This window comes from Oxyura jamaicensis, chromosome 2 (assembly GCF_011077185.1).
Source record: "Oxyura jamaicensis isolate SHBP4307 breed ruddy duck chromosome 2, BPBGC_Ojam_1.0, whole genome shotgun sequence".
Lineage (NCBI taxonomy): Eukaryota > Metazoa > Chordata > Aves > Anseriformes > Anatidae > Oxyura > Oxyura jamaicensis.
Genome location: NC_048894.1, coordinates 134,924,406 through 134,951,100, shown reverse-complemented (window position 1 = coordinate 134,951,100; position 26,695 = coordinate 134,924,406). Strand labels below are relative to the sequence as shown.

General features: G+C 41.5%; 1 protein-coding gene and 1 long non-coding RNA gene across 8 annotated transcripts in view; one reads left to right on the top strand and one right to left on the bottom strand.

Moving 5' to 3' along the window:
• LOC118162032 overlaps window positions 1-13,129 on the top strand; it is a 14,924-nt gene extending 1,795 nt beyond the window's left edge. Inside the window, exon 3 of the long non-coding RNA XR_004748261.1 lies at window positions 12,995-13,129. This is a non-coding gene — a long non-coding RNA (uncharacterized LOC118162032). The remainder of the gene's footprint in view (window positions 1-12,994) is intronic.
• On the bottom strand, window positions 9,025-26,695 carry NDUFAF6 (NADH:ubiquinone oxidoreductase complex assembly factor 6). Of its 7 annotated transcripts, none has more exons than XM_035317931.1 (9): window positions 26,675-26,695; window positions 22,880-22,983; window positions 21,860-21,982; window positions 18,770-18,826; window positions 17,173-17,275; window positions 15,508-15,641; window positions 13,790-13,891; window positions 9,670-9,726; window positions 9,025-9,167 (listed from the first exon to the last, which is right to left on the bottom strand). In XM_035317931.1, the coding sequence occupies exons 2-9, from the start codon at window positions 22,898-22,900 to the stop codon at window positions 9,039-9,041; spliced, it is 726 nt and encodes a 241-aa protein (XP_035173822.1). In that variant the 5' UTR covers window positions 22,901-22,983; window positions 26,675-26,695; the 3' UTR covers window positions 9,025-9,038. The 7 variants fall into 7 exon arrangements, with proteins under 7 accessions (XP_035173822.1, XP_035173819.1, XP_035173817.1 ...); XM_035317928.1 differs by lacking the exon at window positions 26,675-26,695 and adding an exon at window positions 26,396-26,466; XM_035317926.1 differs by lacking the exon at window positions 26,675-26,695 and adding an exon at window positions 26,188-26,387 and having other exon boundaries at window positions 22,884-22,983.

Genomic DNA, 26,695 nt, shown 5'->3' with positions numbered 1-26,695 from the left:
ATGCTCAAAACCTTCTGCATGGGTGTGTGACAAGCAGCATGGGCCGCTGAAAAATACCACTACCACACATCCATGCCAAACGTGTTGTTCAGCTCCACTGCCAGTTCGGTGAGTGAATTTCCTACAGAACAAAAGCAAGTGGGGTACAGGACCAAAATCCCATCTGGAAATAACAAATCTGATCCCTTTCAGTGATTTCTGGAATTTTCAAAACATTCCCTGATGAAGAGCCAGCAATCTGTAACATGGAGAGAGCGCTTGTTGAAGGAGATTAAGGCTCTAGATAAGAAACGTATGAACAGCCATTAGGATCCTATGCAGAAAACAAATAATGGCTAGAAAATCAAGTGTGCATGAAAACCATTTTTATTAATGCTTTTCTTTTTTTCTTAAGCCATATTGTGGTAGCTCTTTAAGCTCTGGTGTGGACTATGCAGTCCATCAGCAATAATTTTCTTTCCTACAGCCTTTTTGTAAAACATGGGAGTTTTCTTTTTCACTCCTATCATTTCTTTACTCCTTTTTGGAATCTGTTCATTTTGATTTAATCAAAAGATAGGAAAATAATAATAATGTTTAAAAAGCTCCATCACACCCCAAACAGGCCACTCTGTTCTTGAAAATTAACAGCAGTCGTACTAAGCCCTGTTTGACGTCAGCTTAACTTTGTGCCCTGTCCCAAACAGTGCTTGCTAGTGGAGGCATGGGAAAAACAAGTGAAAATAGAGCAATTGCCTACTTAGCTCCTGAACTGAGTGAGCTTCACGTAATAGAGGTTGCAATTACACTTCTTAATAGACGCCAAGTGATAACAAATCCTTAAATTTATCTAATTAATTTTTTCAGCTTCATAAAATCACATGCAAATGTATTTATTCTTTAAACAATCATTATTTGACGATTGAATTATTCGATTCAAAATAAAACATTTAATAATATAAAATTAACAATAGAATATATATGTATGATCTATAAACATATGCTACTGAAATTTCACTGCCATCTATAGGAGCTGGCACACCCAATGCTTGTGTTCTGCAAACGATCACACTGCTTGCTAACCTTTGATCAGTTGCTTCCTGGCAAACCCACCACAGCCAAGTAATTGACCAGCGAGAGCCAAGGATGAACTGTGGAAACTTGCTGTTAATCATTTCTGAACACCTTGATCCTCTGAGTAGGATTCAGGTCAGCAGGTGGTTTAACTTCGGCCAGGTCAAGGTAGGATTAGAATTGCACTCTTGCCATAAGAAAAATGGTTCATAGCAAACTGACCACAGTTGCAATGGAAATAGCTGAGTGATAAATAAGGATTCACACATCATTTTAATGGGGCTCTATTTGACATACATAAAATTGAAGTATTATGGCTATTATTTTGCATGTAATGTTAATGAGGAGGCATTCAAAAGAAAATCAGTCTCATATCCTCAGATACAACTGGTTGTAAACATTTCATTTTTAAAATAAAGACATCTGAATGTATGTGTTTTGTTTTGTTTTGTTTTCCTGTGAAAGAGCACATTTGTCTCTTTTATATATTATAAGCAACGTCCGGTAAAATAAGACCATCTGTAATTACGCATCTTTTAAAAATAATTTCATCAAGTTTATATTAGGAACATGGATTCGTGTACATCAGACATCTTCATTTTTTTTTCAAAAGCTGTGAAAGTTACATTAAAATTACATAAACTGTTGCTTACTGAAGACCCTGCACCAGTGTGTTACTCTAAGAGCCAGTATTTGTACATGCACAATAGAAACTAAACTCGGGGATTCAAATTCAAGACCTCAGATCAATTCATAACTTCTCTCAGTTAAAATTGCTTAAATGTGTTCTGTAAGTTTTGCCAGCCCCCAGCTGTGAACTGGAATTCAGATGGATATCTGTAATTTTTGGCCTCAGTTTTTGGTTGAGCTATTTCCATTTACATATATTGCAAGCATTCTACACCTTAACCTACCCTAAAAGCCACAAAGTACAAACAGATCAGTTATTTCTGAACGGAGACCAAGATACACTCCAATGTAATGCTTTTTCTTTCTGCCCCTCTGCTGTACTGACCACACAATTGAGACAAAGCAATAACCATTTAGCACCATATCTTAACAAATAACAGAGCCATAAAGGCTCGAGCCAAGCTCATTTTCTGATGCATCATCTCTCTTGACACTGTTAACAGAAAGGGACCACTGTTTCTGAAACAACAAGAGTTTCGGACTGTTGCTCACCATCTGTGAATTCAAAATCTCTTCGGAACTTGAGGGCAATTTCCGATCAGTCAAGGGAAAAGTAACAAAATCCATCGTTTGTTTTCATATGACGAGAATTCATAACCAAGAGGGCATACACGCCAAAAGTATGAAAGAATTTGGAAAAGCAGCAGCCATAATAACTGATGCCTTTCCCTAATATTTAGAAATTAACATAAACACAGAACTTTTCATTCATCCCATCTCTTCCGAATGGCATTCTTTTAGCTCAGTTTACACAGCCAAACTGCTAGCCAGTGGCCTGAGAAGAAAGGGCTCAGAAGCTGAACCAGAAGTAACTCTTTGTTTCCTAGGGATCAAGGTGTCTCATTGTGAACTGCCAAACATTCACGTTATTTTGTATGCCAGCTTTCATTAAATAACCTGTAACGCTGAATTCTGAACTCTCACTGTTGAAATCAAAAGACCACCACTTTTAAGAAATTAACCTGTTAAGACAGATTTTTTAAGGGGAAGCTTCAGCGAGTCCCAAGTTCTGTATTTTCTGGCTTTCCAAGTGCCATGAAGGCACAGCATTTTTGCAGTTTGCGTGTATCTTCGTAAAAGTTTAGACTATATGATAAGTATACAAATCACATTAATTTGTCAGGAATCTGGCTCTACGAAGCGTTCTACAAAACACTGAAGGAATTCAGTCCCTTGTGTTCATTCCTGAATAAACCATACGCTGAAATTTGGAATTCCATCCTTAAGGTGTCCTGCTCAGAGCTACGGTCTAAGAGGCTGAACTCTTCTTTGTGCTACGCTTGGGCAGAAGCAAGCAATAACTCAGTGAAGAAAGCGTGGATAGCTTGTAGGGTGCTTTTATATCTCCTGACATTAGAAGACAACAAACAGATGTTATGCTGTATTTGAATCTTTTTGTTGTGTTTTTTTTTAAGCAGTGATAACAGTGTCTGACCGTGGGGTGGCAGGGAAGGAGTTTCAGGCCTCCATCCCTGCAGCAACGCTTGGCAGTAAAGCTTTCCAGCAGCCTGAGGCGCAGATCCCAATCTCAAAAGCACATAAACAGCTAATTCCCAGTCTCAGGAGCAGACAGCAGCGCTCAGCGCTCTCTTCTTGGAAGCGGCGAACGCAACCACGAGGCCCGTACAGTCACACTCCCTCTCACCTCTCCAAACGAACTGTGAATCCCGCGCTGCATCGTGGAGCAACGCCAACGCAAAAAGCTGAGTCGCGCGGAGTTGCCTCTGCGTCTCCAGCAGCTTCGGGCTGGCTGAGTCCTGGTGAAGAAGGCACCCTCTTGCATGAGGAGGGCTTGAAAGTGCTACCAGCTAAGAGAGGAACTGGTTAAGGTCTCTGTTCCTGGGACAGCTTTGAAGGAGCACAGCCATATGCTGTGACAGCCCAGCCATGCTCTTAGGTGCTCAGCTCGCCAAGGGGCTCCAGAGGACACTGGCTACGCAGAGCCTGCACGATGTGGTCATGAGATAAAGCTCACTGGGACAGCTCCAAGTCTACCCAGACACAGCTCCAGGCACCTCAAGAACTCTAAAGGTAAGGATCCACAGAGATCAGGGGCAGCTGTTGAGCAGCAGCTACTTGCATCGTGGTTTTAGATGTATGGGGTGAATTCCTGCTCTGCCTCACATTAGTGGCTAATGCCCTTCACTTACACTACACAAAAAGCTTATTATTTGCAGGCAAGCAGATTTCACACAGCTTCTGCGGCTACAGCTCAGACTTCTCATTTCTGCAAATTGCATCCCCCTTACACGTTGCCACCTTTGGCTCAGCTACCCTGGGGAGGTTTTTGGTTTTGGTTTTTCAAAGTTAGAGTGAAAATATCTGGGGGCAGTTGACTAAATCTGGGAATCTCACAGATTTGCACAGAAGGAAAACAGCCACCAACCTTTGCTTGGGCTGTTTTGGTGAGGGAAGAGAGACCAGACTTCTAAAGCAGGATACCACATGCAAGCACTTTGTTGAAGGAGCTTGGTCTTTCTGACACTGAAGAAGGCTGACAGTGATAGCTTAACTATTTTTCCTTTCCCCTCATTTAATTTTATGCTTATTTAAGCATGGCAATCTAAATAGGCATGGATGCTCTAAACCCCAGTGTTTTGCTCTGCCTGCAGTATCTAAAGGAGGTGTGAAATTACAAAATCTAAGCTTTCACGCTTCAGCCTTAACTGATTACATGCAGTAATAAGTCAAGGAACAGCATCTACACACGCTCTGGCAAAACTAAACACGCACTCTGATCTTTTAAGAGTTTGGAGGGGTTTGTTTTGTTTTTTTAAACTATAAACTGAGAGAAGTCTAAACAATCTCCCCAGCCCAGCCCCAACATTCTGGCTTTGATTTTCCAGAGCACGGTGATTCTGATGTAGGAAACCGTAGCAGATGCTTTCGCATACAAAATTTCCCCTCCCTATTAAAGCCCCTCTCACTGATTCCTTGGATGCTTTAAAAAAAAAAAAAAAAAAAGCTATTTGCATTTAGGCCAATAAATTACAGCACAGATTATTTAATACAAGGACAAATCAATTGGAGCTCAACTAAAGAAAATGCCCCATCTTGTCACATACTGCAACTTGAAGTAAGAGTGCAGATTTTGTGCATTACAAACAACAAAAAAAATGGATTTCTGTTTTAAGGCAAATTCCAGCCTTTTGCACAGTGACTGAAAGTTAGAGGGATTTTTGTTGTTGTTGTTTGTTTTTAAAACTCCTTTGTAGTCTTCAGATTAATAAAACATAGTTTGAACAGCCTGAATAGGGAGTGTGCTCAGCCTAGGATGCCCAGGGCGAAACTAATGCTCAGCTCCAGGCTGCAGTACACGGGTAGCTGCCCCTAGCCCTTCCAGCAGGTTACACACGAGTAGCTACCACTCACAAGTTGCCACCCACTGCCAACCTGCAAAAAAAGAATCTTAGCCAGTTATTGCTGCACAATTAAAGGTTTGGAAGTCCCCTCACCAGCATAAAGAGCATCCTCCATTAAAGACTCACAGCTGTTATTATTATTCATGAGACAGAAATGGACATCTATGCTGCATTTCAGACTTCAGGCAGATATGGGGAAGCCCATCTGAGAGCAGGGCATCTAGCATATCCAGAGCAGATTAACCCACTGCATATCTAGGTTACTCCTACTAGAGCAGGTTTCTAAACACCGCTTGCTTCAGATGAGAACATAAATCAGTCAATGATTATCCATGGATGATTGCCTGTCTATAAAGGTAAACACCAATTAATTTATAGTCTGAACATAATGGTTTGCTTGTTAATTTTGTCCTGTTCTATGTATCTGTGGATGTTATTTTTTACTGGATCAACTTCAACAGTTTGAAAATGGTTGGCAGTCAGCCATATTAAAAAAATAATCTGTAGACACAGTGAGATGCAAAAAATCCAAAAAAAGATGGAGATGTTTGAGGCAGAAGGACAAGTGTAAGTTTTGAGAACACAACTGCCATCAGGAAAGCCAATGGTTCTGAGAACATTCAGCATAATGCTGCATCCCCTTCTAAATCCTGTCACAAGTCAACCTTTGTAGTTCAGGTCCTGACCTGGCATCAGCACAATATGAAAAGAAAATCCTCACTATTTTGGCACATCTAAGTGGTTCCTCTTGTACCTTTCTTTTGAAAAAACAGAAAGCCAAATGTGAAACGTGCAAGAGTGCGTGGCACTCCCCTTTTGCAGTACAGCAGCTCCTATGCTTGTGGCTGGAAAGCATTTTATGGTGCTACTGAAAGCAATGACACCAGAGGATGAAAACAAGGTGCAAATATTGAGATGCTAAGTTCTGAGAAGTGGGTACAGTCTGGAGGATGTGTTTCTCAGACATGAGGATTGAGATTTTTGTGTATTTTATATAAATGTATTTTTTTGCTAGCTATCATACGGCAAAGTGAGGAACCAATTAAACAGCAAGTTTACCATTCAAGTAATGTCTGATGTCAATTTCAATTTGTTGTGCACTTTTGACTCCACAGTTGTTACGTATCACAGACAAAATAAAATTCTTGTTTTGCTAGCTTTAACCTGCAAGTCTACGTGGAGAGTGCCTCTGGAAGACTCCGGTGAGCTGCTCTGAAAAGAAAGATGAGAACACAATTCAGTGCTTAACCAAAAGGAAACATAACCATAAAGATCACATGGATACACAAAACGCGTATGGCCGCTGAGGGGTATACCTGCTAGATCGCTGTTTTACAAGGGCTGGTTAACTAGCCATGATCTAATTAGGCACGGAAATTATTTTCAGAAGTGTAATTAGCAGCTAGCAACACACTCGCTAGTTTTTCTGATAGGCGTGACTAGCAGGTTAGCACCGCTATGAGGAAATATTTTGTCAGATCCAACAAAAGGATGATTTCTTTGTAGGATGTGGAATTGTACACTATTAGAACTGATCAAATGAGTGTTATATGGCGCCAATTGCAATGAAGAAGTAAGTGGGAAGAGTACTAGTGAAAGCAGACACCCGACAACCACCTTGTCTGACAGGTATTTAATGCCCCCAGGTATTTAATGCAGAATCCTCCCCTAAGGGCAGAATCAGGCCCTGCGATCCAGGAAGAACTGTTTCTTGAAGGACACAAAGGAGACACAGACTGCTTTTTCAGGAATTTTGCGATTCGAAGTGCTGCTTTACTAAGATCACTGAAAACTCTCTTGTGACCCGTCATAACTTGAATTTCCTTACTCCATATCCTGTTTACTAAATTCACTGATAAATTCCTCTCACCATGCTAACCATTCACTGCATCACATGGTTTCTTTTCTGCACTAGAACAAATCGGTCCTTCCACTGATTCCTTTATAAGCACATTGTCAAGATTTGTTCCACTTCAACACCAAAGCGAAGCACTGGCCTTGCAGCCTGGAAGCAAGATACCAGCGTAACAACCCAATGCATTTGTTATACTGCACGCCTTCCCTTCTCTCCCTCCTCCTCCATCCCTGCTAAGTTACTCTAAGTTCCTGCCAAAAGTTCACCGTACAGGAGGGTGATTCCTTCTGAAAGGGAAGACGGGGCTGCTGCTATTGTCCTGGCTCAGCATGCTAGGAACAAAATGAGGACCAACTGCAGAAAAAGACGTTTGTAAGGCTTTCTCCAGCTTATAAACAGAGTGAATGTGCAGCTGGCCTGGTAGTAGCAGCAGAGCCCACGCCCCGGCTCTTCATTTGGCAGGAAGAGCTGTGGTGCCTACATAGGAAGGAAATATTTTCTTTTAGCCAGACCCCTCTGCCAGACTCAAGAACACCAATAATAAGAAAAAGCAGCCGACTTGAGGAGTGGATACAGACTGTATCCACTGTATTTTACTTTTAGAAAAGATCCAGTGTATGCCTGATCCAGTCTACACGGATTTTTCTAGGTTCTTATTATCCCTGATTCTGTGTTATTAGAGATGTAATCAAGCAAGATCCTGAGCTGAACACATTCAAAGAGAAAGAATCCACTGAAAGAAGGATTTAATGTTGGGTTCCTAAAATGTCCACTGTGCTAACAGATTTTGTGATTAAAAAAAGCCACAAATTTTGCTCTCAGAGATTTGTTATGGAGCACCGTACACTAAAATACAGGATGCCATTATACAACGAGCATCTGGGGAGATTAACTCTGATGAAACAAAATCTCTGGGAAAAAAAGCTTATTTAATAGAACGAGGATGATGGCAGAGCAAACGACTGGATTTGTGTAATTGAATCAAGTTGGATGTCAGGAAGCACTGTTTCACCAAAAAAAAACAAAACACAAATCAAACATATTTTGCACTTAAACCTTAATCTGCTAAGTACAAAGCTCCCAGTAATTTCCTACCAACACCAGCGCAATCTTTCCAGAGAGGGAGGACTAAAATGACCTGGAACATTCAGCAATGTTTTGTCAGACTACTAAAGAGAAAGAAATCAGGGAAGCCATGTAGGAGGGCATCCTGAGAGACATGGGGAATATCAACAACGGGGCAGTGGAACCTGTGTTACAACAGCAGCTGTGGGCAGCAGCAGAGAGGGATGAGGGGGCAGGACAATGACAACGCCAAGCTAAGAGCAGAATGAGAAAGTGTTTGGCTGAGTTGGAGATAATAATAATAATAATAAAAAAAAACTTGTAAGAGTTTTCTTCATCTGTTGTAAAGCTGTCCTCCCACTACCTAGAGTCACTTAAAAGCTCAATCTCAACACAGTTAAATCATTTCTGTGCTGCAGCTCTGACTAATTTCACCATTTTGAAATACTACATAAACACTAGATAACTAAAACAGCTGAAGCTTTTCCTGACAGTTTTCTTACATCCAACTATATGCAGTCATCCTTCCAACTATGAGGCATCATTAGTAGTTGCAAGGAGTTCACACCTTGCACAAAACAAACTGCTGAGCTGATACACACTGTATGTATTGTTACTGCTTCAGGACACAAACAAAGGCGGGGTTTTTGTTGGTGGTGTGTTTTTTTTTTTGGCACTGAAGAGGAAGCTATCAGACATATCCATTAGTACAGAACTGGTCCAAGAAGAACTCTATCTCATTGCTGTTATTACAAGAAAAGAGACAAGAAAAGTAATCTCAGACAAGGACATATGACTTGGCAGACTTGTGAAGCAGAGATATCAGCCTAATATTCCAAGAACAAACTTAACTACTGCCAGCAGGCTGACAGCTACAGTTCATGCACATCTGCTGCTTCCCAGGAACAGCAGTTTGCAGAAGTGTGAAGTCAGACACTTAGCAATTCTATCAAGTGAAGACATTAAAGAATTAAAAAAGCAGCAATCTGAGAAAATTTTATAATTTTAAAATTTTAATATGTTTTTTTCCAAGATCTAATATATAAATACAACGGTAATAATGTACTCCTCTTTTGTAAGCTTGGATGAAAGATATTGAAGTCCACTTTCCGTATATAATATAAATAAGCATCTAAAGCAACCTAGAAAAGAAAAGGAAAAAAAGTTTAGTCCATATGGTGCACACAAATAATTGGGCATTACATTTAACAAGTGATACATGAACCCGATAAGCAACTGCCAAGAGACTTGACAGTTTGCCTGTTTTAGCAAGTGGCAGCGTAACCATCACATTTGAAGGATGGACAAAAGGCAGCTTTTGAGAAGAGAAGCGTTAATTTTTACTAGACCAACTAGCACGTGATAAAAGTAGACAAGAATTTGGCCCCTTGCATTAGATTGTCTATGAATACGCAGACACCTTTGGAGAAATTACGTAGACAAAGAAGGATTGAAGCATTGATCAGATCTATGAGGTTCCACAGAAGGGCATGCCTTATGACTTCCACGAGTTTTAGGATTCGCATTCTCCCATAGAGACATGAAGCATTAGTTAACAATGCTTAATGTGATACTCTCCTGTTGACAAACACACTAGCACAGAAACGAGGCCCTCATTTCACCAGCGCACGATATTACACCCACCGTACAGTAAAACGCAGGATATGCTTTTGCAGGAACTTTCTTCCTGAAAGATCTAGCCTGAAAGTAAATGGAAGGTGGGGAGAAAAAAAAAAAAAAAAAAAACTTATCAGGAGAGTTTAACATTTCAGATTAAATGTCAAGTACTCTACATGCGATGTCTAGAGCCAACAGAATGAGCTTCGTCCCTGCTTACTTTGACATACTGAAGCTGTAATTTTTCACTACGTGCAAGCCAGCACCATCCCTCACCCTATGCAAAAGTAATCACCCAAAGCATGCAATGCTGGGAGACGCCTGCTACAACTCTTTCATCTTTTGACAACCTTACAGTTTACGTAATAAATAATAAAACAATGTAAATTAGCATCCCTCACTCCTACAAAGTTCCAAGTTGCATCTGACTTAATAAATGCGGCGTAGCGATTTCTTCCCCAAGTAATTCTTTGCATCCCAAGGGATAGAACTGATGGAAGACCAGAAATGCCTTTCTCCAAGTCTTTTGGTCTGGACGTTTGTGGTCCAGCCTTACCGTCAGTCCCAGAACTTCAGTTATGCTCCGTTTATATTCATGGGACTCAGAAAATATTCAGTCAGTGCCTCAGGTCCTTGGTATCTGTGTGTAAACAGCCTAAACCATGCCTGAATCAAATCTACAGTTTAAACACATGCACGACTCAGCTACATCTAACAATTGAAGCAAATCTGCCATAGTGCTTATTTATAAATAGTGAATCCCTTCTAATTTTGCCCTTTCTTTTGCTAAAACAAAGAAAAAAGCCCTTCACAAACACTGATGAGGATGTATGAGTTTGTTAATTTTCTGGAAATTTTCTAGAGAAATCATGGCTGAAACTTTAGGAGGGAAAAATACTGAATCTTTTCAGAGGGCAAATTATTTTAAGACTTTGAGATGAAATAACGTGCATATATATAAACAGGAAAATTATGCTCCTTGATCTTATAATCTAGCTTACTAATTGTGAGATGAAAACGAGAAAGTAATCTTGCTTGATCTTAACTCGGAATGGGTTTGTATGACTGTCATTTAGAAAGCACGTTATCTTCCCTGGTAAACTGATAGAGCATAGCTGAGATAAATGCAAAAAGCCAAAGGAGACCATCCTAGAGAACTGTGGGAGACACTGCTTGAGAGAAAAAGGGGGGAATGAGTAAAGTCTTCTGGTACATTTCAAAGGGCTCACAGTGGGACTGACACAGCACTTTTATTATATGCTTTTATTCTAATAAAACACAAAAGTCCTAAGGAAAACTACAATCTTCGTTATCTTGTTTTGCCCTCTGCTGGTCATCGGCAGCAGTCTCAGGATAGCTGACCACACTTCAGAAACTTCCCTCCCAAGATTAAGTGCCATATTACTACAACGTGCTTCATATAATAGCCCTAAGACTTATTTAGCAATTTGAGATTGTTTCTTCTGACTGTAAAAGACGGATGATAACTTATCTTCATCCTCCAAAACACATGTGGCTCATGTCTAATTCTGAGATGGTTAAACCCTCTCCAGGTTTAAGCTTCACCACCCCCTGTAACTCCAACCAAGACAGAGGGTAGTGGTTGAGAATGCCCTTAAGCAAAACAAAATGCCATAGAAGAGATGCACTTAAAGGCACTAGCCCATTGCATTCACCTGAAGTGTTGAAATCTGCAGAAAACACTGCCAGCAAATGCCTATTTCGTCCTTTAGGGGAAAAAGTATCTTTATCTTTGCATTAATAAAGACCATCTGATCATTAATGAGGCTAATACCCTACGATTACTGCCTCTTAATGCCAGTCTCAAGTAGTTTGAACCCTCTAGAGATCCCCCACTGCCGATTATTGTCCACTGATGCCGATGGAGATTAGGGCAAGTATTCAGAGAGGAATTTTTTTTTTTTTAATTAAGATTATCAAAAAAGGATGGGGAGAGGGTGCCAAGACCAATACTCAATTGAATAAAATGCTAATTATTGCCCTAATCTGTTTTCTTTGTGTTCATACTTTTCTTTATAGTCTCCAATTACATGATCGTATTGCATATTTTCCATAGGAACCTCCTGCTGTGCAGTTTGGGCAGGGCTCTAGGAATGGGGTGGGAAGGAAGAGAAATAAGGTTGTGCCTCTTCTCTTCACAAGCTGGTTGGCACGTTGGGAGCCAGAGGATCATCAGATCATCATAACAACAGTCTCATGGTCAAAATATTTGAAAAGCTCTGAGAATTGGAATTATCTCTGTCTCTGTCCCAAAGCTTCCATTCAAGACCAGCAACCAAGTTTTAAGCAGCTGGACTGTGCCTCCCACCACTGATAAGAGGCATTTCAGGCCAGGTGCTGTGTTTCTGTAACCACAATCACAACCAGAGACAACAGGTTTTATCCAGTGTGCACTGCAGGTAGAGGAGTAATGGAAAAAAAAAAATAATCAAGAGGTTTCAGCTTGAACATCAAAGGTAGTGGGCAGTTTTGACCTTGTACTTTCTTTCTCTCTTCTCTCAAACGAGATAAACAGCTTCCTTGGGCATGTGACAACAAAAACAGAGACAGCAGGTGAAACAGCACGAACATGAATGCACCTAATATAAATTATAAATAGTCTGTATTAAAAATAATGACTGGGGCTACATAACTGTGACTCAACTAACCACATTTCACAAAAAAAAAATCAAATCAACTAGCTAACGACTCATGGAACAAACAAGGAATGCCTCATTTTACCTTCAGAAAAATGAAAATGAAGGGCTCTCCTGCTTTACTGAAGAAAATACTTTGTGATCATGGATAACATTGTAGTAAAGGACTATATCAATGGGGTAAACGCAGAGAATTCTGACATTTCTTTCCTTTGAAGTGGTACCTTTTCAGACCACCTTTATTGGAAGTATTGGGTGCAATGCTCAAAGTACATCTGTACACATACATGTAGACACAAGACACTCTTCACAGTGCCTCTTGCAAGTTTATTTTCCAGATAAAGGCAGACATAACATTGCTGATGAAGCATTCTTTCGAATTAGGTACCAACAGGCAGTTCAGATTGTGTCTAAAATCAGAGCATCAAAATAAAAATAAAATGAAAAGGAAAAAAGGCCTATGCACTTCTTTAGGATTCATTATCAACTGTTGCAAAAAAGAGAGATCTTTCCTAATGCACTTGGCTGGGGGCCAGAAAAGGAACAGAAAGCACCTTTTCCAACACTGCTTTTAGCACAGCTGGTCAAGTTGGGGAATGAATCCTCCCTCCCCACACACTAAGCAGCAGTTAAAGCCAACGTGCCCTTTTTCCTGGCAGCCATTCCACTGTGCTGTGCAGATGGTACTTTACAAGTGCTTTCGATCCCATGCTGGCGTATTCTTGCACTTATAGAAGTCTGCTGGAAGTTTCTCTCCCAGCAGTAAGGCTTTTAAGCAGTGTTTAGATATATGCAATTGGACCCAGTAGAGAGAAAACTGTCTCCTCTACATCTGTACAGACAGATAAATATCTTACTCGTACAGAAGTAGCTGTAAAATATTTAAATGTTTTGTTTTTTTCTTAAATTTAAACTTCTCTCAAAGTAACTGAGCTTAAAATATCTGAAATAAAGCATCACACAATCACAGAACAGTTTGGGTTGGAAAGGACCTTAAAGCCCACCCAGTCCCACCCCCTGCCATGGGCAGGGACACTTCCCACCAGACCAGGTTGCCCAAAGCCCCATCCAGCCTGGCCTTGAGCACCTCCAGGGATGGGGCATCCACAGCTTCTCTGGGCAGCCTGTGCCAGGGCCTCACCACCCTTACAGTAAAAAATTTCTTCCTAACATCCAATCTAAATCTCCCCTTTTTTACTTTAAAGCCATTCCCCCTTGCCCTATCCCTACACCCCCTGACACAGAGTCCCTCCCAAGCTTTCCTGTAGCCCCCTTCAGGCACTGGAAGGCTGCTGTGAGGTCTGCCCAGGGCCTTCTCTTATCCAGGCCGAACAACCCCAACTCCCTCAGCCTGTCCTCAGAGGAGAGGTGCTCCAGCCCTTTGATGCAACTATAAATCTTTTAGCAACACATTCTTTGTAGAAGGTTAGCATCAGTTATGTTAATTGGAAAGGAAAAAAAAAAAGGAAGTAAACTCAAAGGAAACTCACATGTTCTAGGTGAATATGGGCCTGGCTGGCAATGTCATAAATGACATCTCTCACATTCCTCTCTTGCTTGCCTCTTATAAAATCCTCTTGAGAAACGCCATGCTAGACACGGGAAGGAAAATCAAAAAGTAAAAACCCTTGAAAAAATATCAAGTCTCCATTTTAGCTTCACAAAAGATAAACCTCAAAAGCCCATCCCAGCAACCAAACTGCAGGCATATGGCTGAAAGGGCCTAAGTGTGTTTTGCTGCTGCCTCCTCCCTGCACTACCACCACCCCCTTTTTTTTTGGTCACTTAAAAAAAAAAAAAATCAAGAGAACAAAGAGAACAGTTGGACTGATTCTTTCTGCACAAATTTGTTCCCTAAAGACATTGTGGCCAGTCAGATAACCAAGTCAGGTTTTGAAGTTTTGGGAAGTTAGATCAGCTTAGGTGCCCGATTTTTGGAAACATAATCCAAAAAGTGATATCAAGCAGAATAAGGACAAGAGCAGTTAACAAGGAAGCCATGCTCATCTTGGGATTGGTGTGCACCACCAGGTTTGGAGAAGGAAAAAACAAAACACCACACATTCTCTGAGTACAGTGACCAAAGGAAGACAGAAGATGGTATATTCAGAATTGCACCAGTTGCCTGCTATTCTTCCCTGCAACATTCAGACATGAAAACTGTGTAAAGGCAGGCAGGTAGGCTTCACAGGAGGTCCAGATTCAAGTATAACTCTGCAATACTTGCCAGCAGCTGAAATGCTTGCAAGATGCTCAGTCTGCACAGAAGGGACGCAAGCTGTCTGCCAGTCCCCTGATCTTTAACTACACAGTTTCACTGTAAAACACCTTCCACAGCAAGGAAGACTGAATTTTCAGGCAATGGCTGGAAACCAAAGAACTTGGAAGGCCTCCCATACCATCCAGTCCCAGAAGGGCTGAAAGCAGGGAGCAGCTCCTTTCTGCAATCCTATAAACCCAACTGACTTCAGTGTCTGTGCCTTTTGCAGACTACTTAAAGCTAAAATACTACTAGATTTAACAAAAGTTAAAAAGGGGGAGGAGGGGAACAAAGTCACCCTGGAGTTTCAATGAAGGTCACTCCTCTCACCTCCCAGAAGATATAAAATAACAACAAATTAGTATTACAGGGCCACAGCAGAAACTGTTCTAAGAATAGATTAAGAAAGGCATTTTGTTTCATACAGGTTCAAAAAGACCTCTAGGATCATCTAGTCCAACCTTTAACCTCGTACTGAAGTCCACCACTAACCCATGCTGCTAAGTTCTACATCTACACTTCTGTTGAAGACCTCCAGGTTCCTCAACCACTTCCCTGGTCAGCCTGTTCCAATGCCTCACAACCCTTTCAGTGAAGATATTTCTCCTAATATCCAACCTTAGCCTTTCCTGGCACAACTTGAGGCCATTTCTCCTCATCTTATCACTTGGTGCTTGGGAGAAGAGCCCAATCCCTTACCTCACTACAACTTCCTTTAACATAATTGTGAAGTACAATCAGGTTTCCCCTGAGCCTCCTTTTCTCCAGGATAAACAACCCCAGTGTCCTCAGCTGCTCCTCATAAGACTTGTTCTCTAGTCCCTTCACCAGCTTCGCTGCCCTTCTTTTGGCATGAAATTTCTGTGCTAACAAAGTATGATCTCCTATCTAGTGTTGAGACAGTGAGAAACATTACATTGTCAATTCCAGGGAACTCGTTTCTCTTACCAACATACAAATGTCCATGGGAAGAAAGACCTTGTGTCTTGCACTATGGTACGGAGTTGCTCTTAAACAGGTAACTATGCCTTGTGCTTTCCCGATGTGACTGGCTGCATGGTCGGCGTGGATGTCCCTCACACCTGAAATTGCAGAAATAATGTTTAGAAACATACTGCCAGCCCTTCTGAGGGGTCTTCCCTGATGTGTATTACAGGGCTATTTAATTATTTAGCTAACGAGCGTATTGATCCATGATAGAACTGTGTACGTTTGTAAGTTGCCTTGAGACCTCAGAGGTGCAAAGCAGCAGGGAAATTTGTTGATTCCCACATTCAGAAGCAAGGTGCCTCATTGCTAGTTCCAGTTTTGGCAAAGGGTGTACTTTGTGGAGCAGCACCTATTCGGATACAATCCATCTCCACACAGTCATTTGCATTGGCACGTCTTCTTCCAAGATAGCAGCATTTCAAGAACTGTTTTTCCTGCCAGAGAAATCATTCGAGTGTGAGATTCCTCGTTTCATCAATCAGCTGCAGCAGATTCAGCAGTGTCCTGAAGCCAAAAAGGCTGGTTTCCCTCACTGAACCCAGTATTTCTGCCACCTCCCTCGTGCTGTCATGAGCAGTCAGATAGTAACCTGGTAAACTGGATCAGATCACTACTGCAACTACCTTTGGTTACTGCACAGCAGCTGTTAGAACTGAAACAAGAGGAAGATGAGTGGGGTACAGCAGCACCACCCCTCTTCACAGCAAGACCATGGAAAATTGGCTTACACTGATCAGAGGACTGACCCAGGATAAAACAAAAACGTAAAGGAAAATTAAAATTCAGTTAAAGTTCTAACAGAAGCAACATTCTACAAAGACAGAAATGAGGATACAGGAATTACAGATCAATGAGCCTGCCTGACACCTAGAAATGATACTGGGCATACCAGAATCACTGCCCAAGCCTTGCATGTGCCTGAGGACCTCTAGGAAATAGTGACTATAGGCAGACTACATGGATTTATTTTGGTAATGGCAGCAGAAGGAAGACTGGGGCTTGGAGGAATCCATGGGTATAACTTACTGACTGGGCAACTCAGGCTTTACATATAACTAGGGATGAAAAGAAAAAAAAAGTCTCAAAGAATAAGAGTTAACAATGGCTCACGCTCAGCCTAAACATTGATATTCAACCAACTTTTAGAAAGGAGCAAGGATTCGACCCAAATCTGCAACATTACCAAGGGAATCTTACAGGTTTGGAAGTCAACTGTTTCAAGATATCCAGTACAGATCACAACAATACAGAACAGCTGCAGAGTAACTACAGCACTTTGTGTTCTGCCAAGTGGGACAATCAGAAAATACAGGAAAGAGCTGAATTTACCACACTCCATAGTAGGGACAAGAAAACAGAAGACACTGTTAAAAGAAAGAACAAAGTATGAAACTGCACTTCAATGAACTTTCCACTGAACAGCTCCTAAGGAAAGTGCGTAGTTTTAGGAGAGGGGCAGTTAAGATTCCAGGTTTATGGTTTAGCATTAAGATGATGCCTGAAGTGACAAATTCTACTGAAATTAAACCTTGCAGAAAAAAAGTGTTTGTCTTGAAACATCCATAAATATCATACCAGTGCTAATGAGTCATCAACAAGACCTAAAAAGGTGAAAGCACCTACCCAGCATTTCCAAAGTGAGGTACAAGAGAGCACTCTGCGTGTTCTCAGCGTACGTCTCAAGTTCCTGGATGTTACTGTATGCTCTGTCATCCAAATTCTTCTCCTACAATTTGAACACAAAACTTCAGTAAAATGTACATATAACTGCTACTTCTGCAAGTGTATTATTGTACTCACATTAGACTAATTTACTATTAGAAACGAAGGACAAAATTAAGAGATAAAGGGAACATACACTCAGGTAGAAACAGGCAGTAAAACCTGGAGGTAGTCTACCATAACCTACATGCAACTGCACCCAAGCCCAGGTACTGGAGCAATTATAACCTTTTGTAACAAAGACATGTCAGACTTCCTCAGAAAAAAAAAGATAAGGCCAAAACAAAATGATACTGAGGTGCCAGTTTTAATAACTTATTAGAAACTGAAGCATAGAGAAATTTAGATGAACGGGAATATATTCTTCAGAATATGCACACACACAAAACAGTCCATCAAATACACGAGTTTCAAAGTCATATGCAAACACACCAAAAATGTAACACCCTCCATCATTCTTCCTGTCCTAGTAGCTTCCGTGGTTAAAATACACCAGTTTTAGGATTTAAAAACTGAAGCCTTTCATAGTCAATTGCTTGCAGAGTGTTGCTGTTATCAATTTTCTCAAGGTATAACTTCAAGTGATACCAGCTTCAGCAGCAAAGCTACTTTAAGAAGTTCGTGCCCTTACCTTTTCATTCTCTCCCTTATGTCAGAGTTGGTAGCAGCATTGCTGTACCAGGGAAATTGTTCCTCTCATTTTTCCCCAAAAAAGGTGGATATTTAGATTGACGTTACTTTAACGTTCTGATTTACAGCGTTGTTCAGCAAAAACTCCACAGCCACAACAGGAAAAAGCAGCAAAGTGTGGCAGAAAGGTTCAGAGGGGTCATCGCAATTTTGAGGTTTTATATCCATGACTCATCACAAAAAAAAGGCTATTTAGGGGCAAAAGTGACATGGTAATAAAAGAAGTGAAAAAAGAATAAAAAGATGCCAATGAGCAGGGCAAGACTGGAATGGCACAAAAAGAGACCATTCATGAGGCTTGCTTCTTATATATCTTCATTTCCTTTTCCATTAAAATGCGGTTTTCCAAAATTCTTAACAGGTGAACATGAAGACCTCACTATCTAACCTCTTCTGGTAGGACTTCCCTCACTTACATAAGGAAAGGTATCCAAGCGTAACTCACGATGGATTACCTCTAGGGGAAACCACTGTAAATCAGAAACAGAGGCCAACAACAGAAATCATGGGCACAGATACCTTTGTTATCAGAGCAGGGAACAAGAAAGATGCGGACTCACCAGCTACCTTATAAATATTCTAAATGGATCCTATTAGCCATTTTGGCCAAGAAGGGCAGAAATTATAAGTAAGGGCAGTAAGGAAGAATTAGAAGGAAATACAGAAGTACCATTCTCAGGAGAAATACCACTGTCTGGAAAAAATTAATTACTTAAGCTCTTGTTTTTACACAGAAACTCACAAAATTATGGGGAGAAATTCTAGTACGACTGAAAACAGAATCAGACTTTGAATGGTAGATACTTACTCTTTCATCAATGATTTTCGTGAACCACATTTTAGTCAAGTTATGCCTCTTGACAGCCTGAAAAATTATCAAATAAAACATCCACGTTAACGTATACAAAAAGATGGTAGTACTGCATTCGGAAGGTTGAAAGATGTTTTTCATACTACTTTTCTGCTAAATTGCCCTATTCATATATCACATCCATTTTGAACCACTGTCATCCAAACAAATCCTCATTTTTCATGTTGTCAAAAATGACTTCTTCCACAGAAATGGAGACCTAAGCTTCACTTTTCTTATGTTCCAAATGGATATACAAGTTAAAAAAAATATACAGCTGTCATCTAAGATTACATTGAAGTCACCGAGAGTTGAGCTATTAATAATTCTAGAAATATTCTTATAGGCTATTTAGACACTTTAGTAGCACAAAACTCTCAGAATCCAAATTTGAGTATTCTGGAGTATACAACTTTTAAGAAACTTTTGACGTGATAAATTATTATTTTTTCCTAGAAAATCAAAACTGTCTCCACACAAACTCAATGAAAGCGAAGTATACATAAAAAATGCTGTGCCAAAGGCATGCTAGTTCTATTAACAGCTCTGTAACACTTAAGAGTTCAGCCAATCTATTTCCCAACGTTACTTTCTAGGAAATGCAATGATATTCACAAAGATTTGTGCATCTGCACTCTTTAAATAGGTCATTCTTGGGCATTTGCTGAAATACAAAAATATGATTTAGAAATATGAGAGAGGATTTTCTCGAGTGCAGAAGTCACCAGGACAGGCTGTGCTGTTCAGTTGTTACAGTGTTCTGCAGTGGTCAGAGGTAACAAAGCTCCTAAAAATAAGCTGTTGAGAAATAATTCCGAAGTTATTTCGCAACCAATTCTATTTGGATTCTCTCTTGTTGGTCTTCCTTCAGAGAAATCACATGCAAGGTCAACTCTTACCAGAGAGATGGGCCATTTCTTTCTTCCACTTCAAAATCAATTTTCTGCTTTGTGAGAAAGGACTATGACTGGCAGTCAGAGCTGCTGGAAAGGGCTGCAATTTCTATCTCACTATCTGGATGATTTATATCTGAACGATATTTTTTCCTAAGTTAAGCTTCAGCTTAACATTTCTGCCCCCACTGATAGACACACAAGCAAACTGAAATTAGTGATGGAAAAAATATATACAATCATACCCCAAACTGACTTGTGCCTAATCTACTCAGACAATTAAATGAGACAATATCTTCAGAAACAAAAGTAAGTTAAACTGAACAAAAGCAAGTTCTTCATTGGAAAGGAGATGAAGGCATTTGGGGAGAAAACAGTCTTGTTCCTGGGCAGTCTGCCACAGGCTGGAACAGAGACAGAAAGAATGAAAAATAATCAAAGGCACAGAGATGATTGACATGCAGTACTACCAATTTTATGCATTTTAATGTTTGTGTTAAAGATACAGCTGCCAGGATGATACTCTAATTTCACTAACTTTGCAAAAAGACTCACAACATTTGCCAGTCTTCATCCTAACCGTACAAACACTTTGTTGTGGTTACGGCACACACTTTGTATGAGCTGGAGATGCTTATGAATAGCTCTGGTCTTCCTGAAAGTGACTATAACAGGTGTTTTTCCTTTATTTTATTTCTTGGCTTTACCTATCTTTTCTCTTAGTTACAGCACCTTGTTTAAAACCAATTTTAACCCGAGGGTCGGCTGACAGGAACAAATGCTCGCTTACGCTTTATTTCACGTTTGAAGGAAGAAGAATCAGGGACAGGCCACAGTTTCAGCACTGCTAAAAATCATTCAAAGAAGATTTGGAAAGGACTTTTTTTGTGCTCTCAGAGGTACAGCAGAGAGTGGATGTGAAGCCAAGCTGGCAACAAGTTAAAAGCTCCGATCCCACAGGAACTGCATTGTTCTAACCCTGCATTACAGTGGGTGCCCTGCTTCTCCTGGGATGTTTAACAGGAGTAACAAAGATTATTATTTGTATGAAGAATCCACTTCGGTCTGCCTGTTCTTCAGCAGATCCATACACATAACTGCCTCTGGGATCTATGTTAACTGCATTTAGCTATGGAAATTTAGACAAAATTCAGTTTTTCCTGTCTATAAGCTCAGAGATGCCTACTTTAAACACAAGATCTGATCTTATTCCTTATGGAATTTCTACCCTGAAGAAATTAAACTCAATGTGACCCTGAACACCTACCTACCTGATCTACTAACTCTGAAGTCTGACCTGCTTTGTGTGGGAAGTTGGACTAGCTGACAACCAGAGGCCCCTAAAAGCTAAATTACTCTGTGATACTGAATCAGCATCGAGGGGAAATCCACTTATACCGCCTCCAGGCCTTCAATCATCTATTAAACATATCAATGGCAGGTCTGACTAGAAACAAACTTGGACAAAAAATAGCCACGACCAGAAGAGGAACTGATCCGTAGGTGCACTTCCTGAGCAGTGTTCTAGTGCCTGCCAGAACTCACATACAGGGTCTTGGTAAAAATAAACTGCTAAGTTCACAAGTACATTCCTTGTTACTTAATGCACACAGAAGGATCTCCACAGAACATCACACATAAATAGAAGTCACTGAACAAATCTCCAGCAAGGAGAAAGACTGCACGAAGATCCTCCCTGATGTCCAGTAACTAGGTGTGAAGGGCTTTGGCTTTTCCTCATACGTTGTTTGCTAGATCAACCTCTGTGCTTTGTTTGCTGTCTTGTTTTAAACCCATCTCCTCAGGCAGGACTAGCAGTAGCTCAGGGAAGTTTACTTACACATTTCACTCATTATCAACTTAGAGTTTACCACAAGTTTACCTTTGCCCTTCTACTAAACAGAAGAGAAAAAAGCAGTTGGTTCACAGAAGCCTGAGCCTCCAAGTAGGTCCTACTTAAATATTCTCTTTTTCCAACTCTGCTCTTCGTAGGTAACTTACATCCTCACACATGCCACACACCCCCTTTACATTACCTGTTTGACATAAAATAATGCAGTTGGCAATGCAACACAGCAGACACAAAGCTATAGCATTATTTTTCACAGCAATAATTTGGTCAAATGAACTTTGGGACAACAAAGATATATTTTACCCTCCACAGTGCTACAGCAACTGGCTGATGGGGTGGGTTATCACAGTATATATCTTCCACAGCTTTCCTCCAGAACTGCATTCGCATCAGACCTGTAGTCTTCTGAGTTATGGAGTCTTTGATCTGGAAAGGATATATCTGGAGTGAAATTCACAGTCTCCTTAAGGCACTTGGGTCTGTCTGTACTAGAAAGACAGACACGGGACAGTTAAACTCACTAGGGGAAGGGCTCAGAATTTACGTTTACTCCTAACAAACCATACAAACACTGTAGAGAGTAAATAAAAATGAAACATTCACCACAATCTGACTTTGAAACCCATGGATATTAAGTTCTGGGCAACTCCCACCTTGGCTATCTTCTCCTGGGAGAAGAAGCAGTGGTAAGAGCGATGAGGGAGCAAAGGCTGCCAGAAGCATAACCCACAGAGGCTGCACCAGGGGGGTTGCTGGGTCAGCACATCTCTGGAACTGCTCCTTCCTGGCAGAGGTTACCAACGTTTGTGTTTGCACTGGCAGTTTCTGGCCGCCCAGCAGAAGTGGGAGGGTGCAGCCACTCCCCTCCCACAACTCTCTAATTCCAAACTTCCCTCCTGGAAGCATTTCCCTTACCTAACTCTTGCCAGGAAAGACCTGGGACGGATTACATCATTCAGGTTTTTGACTGACTTTTTAACAGACGGGTTAGTTACACTTTTCTGATCCAACCACTGCATTTCGAGCCAGGACATAGGTGCAGTCACGTAATAGTAGCAAGGACCACAGCCTGTTTGGTAACACTTCATTTCAAAAGTGAAGAATACAAACGAGAGTCAGAAAAACTACATACATGAGCAGAAGAAATTGGGGGGAAGCTGGCTGCTTTCCAAGGGTCATTCCAAACCAGAGGTTTGTATTGGCTTCTTTATTCATTGCCCTTTCTAGTATGAAAAGTTAAATCTCAGCAAAACACCAGCTACTAGTGTAGAGTCCCGAAACTGTTACTTCACATTTCCAGAGATCACAAGTGTATTTTAATACCTGCCTGAGCCAGTTCCACATTGAAGGCTCTTAAAGCAAATGCAGAGGTTCGAGATTCTGCAGGCAACAGCAGAGAACACAGAAACCCTTCATAGTCACGCTTTCTGAAAAAAAGGAAAGAAAATACACATATTATTTATAGTACCATGTAAACCAGGCACATTATCGCTTTGTACAGAACTCCTAAAATAGCAGGAATTAGTTCAGAACTCTGACTCTGCAAAAGTAGTAGCTTTTAAGCTTATTTTAAGCCAAGGCAAGTTCTGAGAGAGGGGGGATGCAAGCTGAATTCTCAACACACCTCTCAGATCCAGATCTCACGGTATTTGGCTGAAGGCATGGAACAAACCCATGGCAGAACTGCAAATGGAATCCAGATTGTCTGACCTCCAGACTTCTGCTCTAAATGTGGAGTCAAATTCATTTAAAAGCTTGTGCTGTGGAGCTTGGCACTAACGTACCTGCTTAACCACTACGTGTTTGTTTATTAAAAGCATAAAAACTCGGTGCTGCAGTGGTGGTTTCGCAGCAGGTAACTCACTGCCAAGCTGAAGTGATATGCTTTCATTTGACCACTTGGGTGTGCCATTAAATTAAAAACAATCAGGGCACATAGAGAACAATTATAAATTGCAAAATCATTCATAACTGTAATGACCAAAACCACTTGGCCACCTCGGGAAAGCTAAATTGCTTGTTTTGAACAGTATTTGTGTACTTTCCGATAAACCTGTAACCCGATTCTTCATTAGAAGAAAAGCAGCAATGCCAAGTTATGCCTCAAGAACGGAGAAGTGGGTGTCAAGTTAAACATTTACTCATTTTCAGCAAGTCTGCTGGTCTTAAATGTCCTCCTGTTTCTTCTGATGTCGGCTTAAAACAGCAAAAAAACTAAAACCAGAGGTTAAAATTAGGGTTGCTACTTTTAGCACCAAAGAAAAAGGAAATGACATATAATAGTTTCGTACACCTACAACACACAGCACCTTGATAGTTAGCAAATGCTTTGAGTTTTCTTAATACTTGTGAAACTTGTTTTCCTGATGCAAACCCACAAGCATCAACAAGAAAGCAGCATTTGTGGATTTTAGCAGGCTTTAAAGGCTACATTCATAATAAACAACGGATGCATCACACTTCCCCCAGTTAAGACTCTTTCTGAAAAGTATCATCAGCTCAAATCCTAGGATTTTTTTCTAAACAGACTGTAAAAATACCCAGTATTGCCCAATCTGGGCAGAGCTGCAAGGTTGACAGCCACTTTTTCCAAGTTCCAGTGATGCTGTTTGCCTGGGTTGTTCACACAACAGAAACACCACTACCTCCAGAAAGGAAACAATGAAATACATTTCATAAAGTAAACAGCAGCACAAGTCTTCCCTCTGGGAATTTTCTTCCAATTACCCTAAGCTTAAAAATTGCAGGTACCAAAAAGAAAGTTTAAAAAATAAAAGTGTGAGTTTTATGTTGACATTGCCCCCTTGGATATAACAGAAGAAAAGCAAATTTTCTGGAAGCTTCAGCTAAGCCTCAGCCTGTAAAACAAAGTTCATATTGGCATAGATCATGTTGCAACCCAACTCTCTGTGCGTTAGGGTAAGGAATGAAGAAAGGAGGGAACTTAAGGTAGCCTGCTATCTAGTGTTCCACAGTTTCCCTCTCAAAGAAATATAAGCTTACATATTAACCCACAATAGGAAGAAGATTTTATTAGGACCATTACTGGTCTTTTAGTGTAATTAAAAGTTTAGAGTCTTAAGAATTTCTTCCACATTGTAAAACTGGAAAACATAATCAGTTTGTAAGTTTGTCTTCCAGAGCAGACATCATCAACAGCAAGAATCAAGAAAACATATCTAACCAAAGAAAAATATTTTTAATCAAACAGCTTAAAGTGAGTTTTAAAATAATTCTTTGAACTGCATCTTCAATTAAATGATGCCAAAAGCATAACCACTTTTCATTTCACTACTGTCAATGCTTGTGTATTTTTATAAGTAGTCTTTTTTATGTTTTAGTATTATGATTAAAACTCAACAAAAATGATTAATAAAAATAACAAAAATGCTAACCATCTTAGCTCCGGGGACTTGGGACCCAACTATTCTGTTCACAGTTGTTTGTTAACAGAAATATTTTAACTGTATATATCGCTTGTACATAGAGCCTTTGATCTCCTGAGTAGCAGGTAAGCCCTGGACAGAGTAACCACAAAAACACAGTCACAATCTCTAATTTTATCAACTAAACCACAAACTGGCTATGTATTCTGATGCACCTGAAAAAGTCTGCAGCTTGCTGCTTCACTGAAAATTTAACGTTGTCACGTTTCTGTCCATTAGCTGTCCCACTTCAACTGCTACTGCTGACCACATGTGCTTTTGTGTCTTTTACAGCTGTCAGTTTGGAGATGACTATCCTGTCCCACTCCTTCCATGCACACTTCGAAGCCTCCTCTCTGCTTTCATCAACGACAACAGCACCCAAATAGAAACCAGGAGTCTTTACACAGCAGGTGCGTTTCTTTCTCTAACCCTGTACCTTTGAACTCTAAGGGACTAGGAAGCAAGCAGAGGGCGTTGCACATAGCTTGCAGGTCCAGAAGCCAAGTGGGATTCGTCCCCTGACCTGAAAGCCTCCAGGCTGTGCTCCTGCTCCTTGGGCTTTGACTAAAAGCAGATGCTTTTGAAGAGAAATGCTTCCTCCCCCTCCTGCTTTAAGGTCTGGGCAGCTACTTCAGGTCTATCCAGCTGGGGGATTTCCTCTGCTAGTTTTTCCAAGGACTCCTTGGAAAGTTTGACTACTTCCCAGTAACCAAGATCTGAAACCAGTGATTATTTTTAAATGGCTGTTTCGATGATCTTTCACTCTGTAATCTGAAACAATGAAATGGAAATGTTCAATGCTTCGGAAGAAAAGCAGCTGTGAAAGAAGGAAAAAAAAAAAAAAAAACTGTTTAGAGATTAAATCAGCCTTGCAGTTCCAATATTTAACCAGCAGTTTCCACCGCACGTTTTTATTTGCGGTCCCCATATTACTCGAGGGGTAAAGACCACAACAGGAGCAGGGCCCTGGCACTCCGCGGGGCACCTCAGGACCTCGCTCGTCCCCCGGAAAGGCGAGGACGGTGTTCCCACATCGAAAGGGGCCGGCTCACATTAAGATTTCCTCAGACCCATCCCTGTACCGGGTTACCCTCACGTCCCGGGGCAGGCTCCCCCTCACCGCCCGTCCCCGTCCCCGGCTCTCCCCACCCCCGAGGCGGGCAGGGCGGGCGGCGGAGCCCGGCCTCCCCCCCGAGCACTCACCGCAGCAGCTCGGCGCAATACTGCACCTCTCCCCCAGGCTCCGGCCGGCTCCAGCCCGCCGCCACAGCCGCCCTCCCTTCCCTCAGCCACGGCTGCCCGCCACGGGCCCCCGCCGCCCTCACCAGGCGGTGGCTCGGCGCTGAGCGCAGCCCTGCCGCGGCCATGGCGGCGGCCGCCATTTTGCCGCTCCGCCCCTCCCGTCGCTCACCCCGGCCCGCGCAGCCGAGGGGGACGGCCCCTTCCTCACCCCCCGACGGGGAGGGTTGGGGGCGAGTCCTGTAAAATGGCAGCTTCTCGGGGGGTTGACCGCTTTTCCCCACGCGATTCCCTCAGCGGGGGTCCCGCGCCCTCTTGGCTCGGTGGAGCTCGGAGGCGCTGGGACAGGACCCTGAGGGACAGGGCCCTGAGGACCCAGGCGGAGATCGGCTCCGTAAAGTGCTGAAGGGTCGCAGACGGCCCCGGTGTAAAAGTTTAAGGGAGAAAGTACCGGTAGATGGCACCCAAGAAT

Coding starts and splice junctions, on each gene's coding strand:
- NDUFAF6 (XM_035317926.1), bottom strand. CDS start 26,366: ATGGCGGCCGCCGCCATGGCCGCGGCAGGGCTGCGCTCAGCGCCGAGC. Junction 13,892..15,507: donor CCATGGACATTTGTATGTTG/GTAAGAGAAACG, acceptor TCCCGTGTCTAG/CATGGCGTTTCTCAAGAGGA. Junction 9,168..9,669: donor ATCCTGCGTTTTACTGTACG/GTGGGTGTAATA, acceptor TTTCTTTTCTAG/GTTGCTTTAGATGCTTATTT.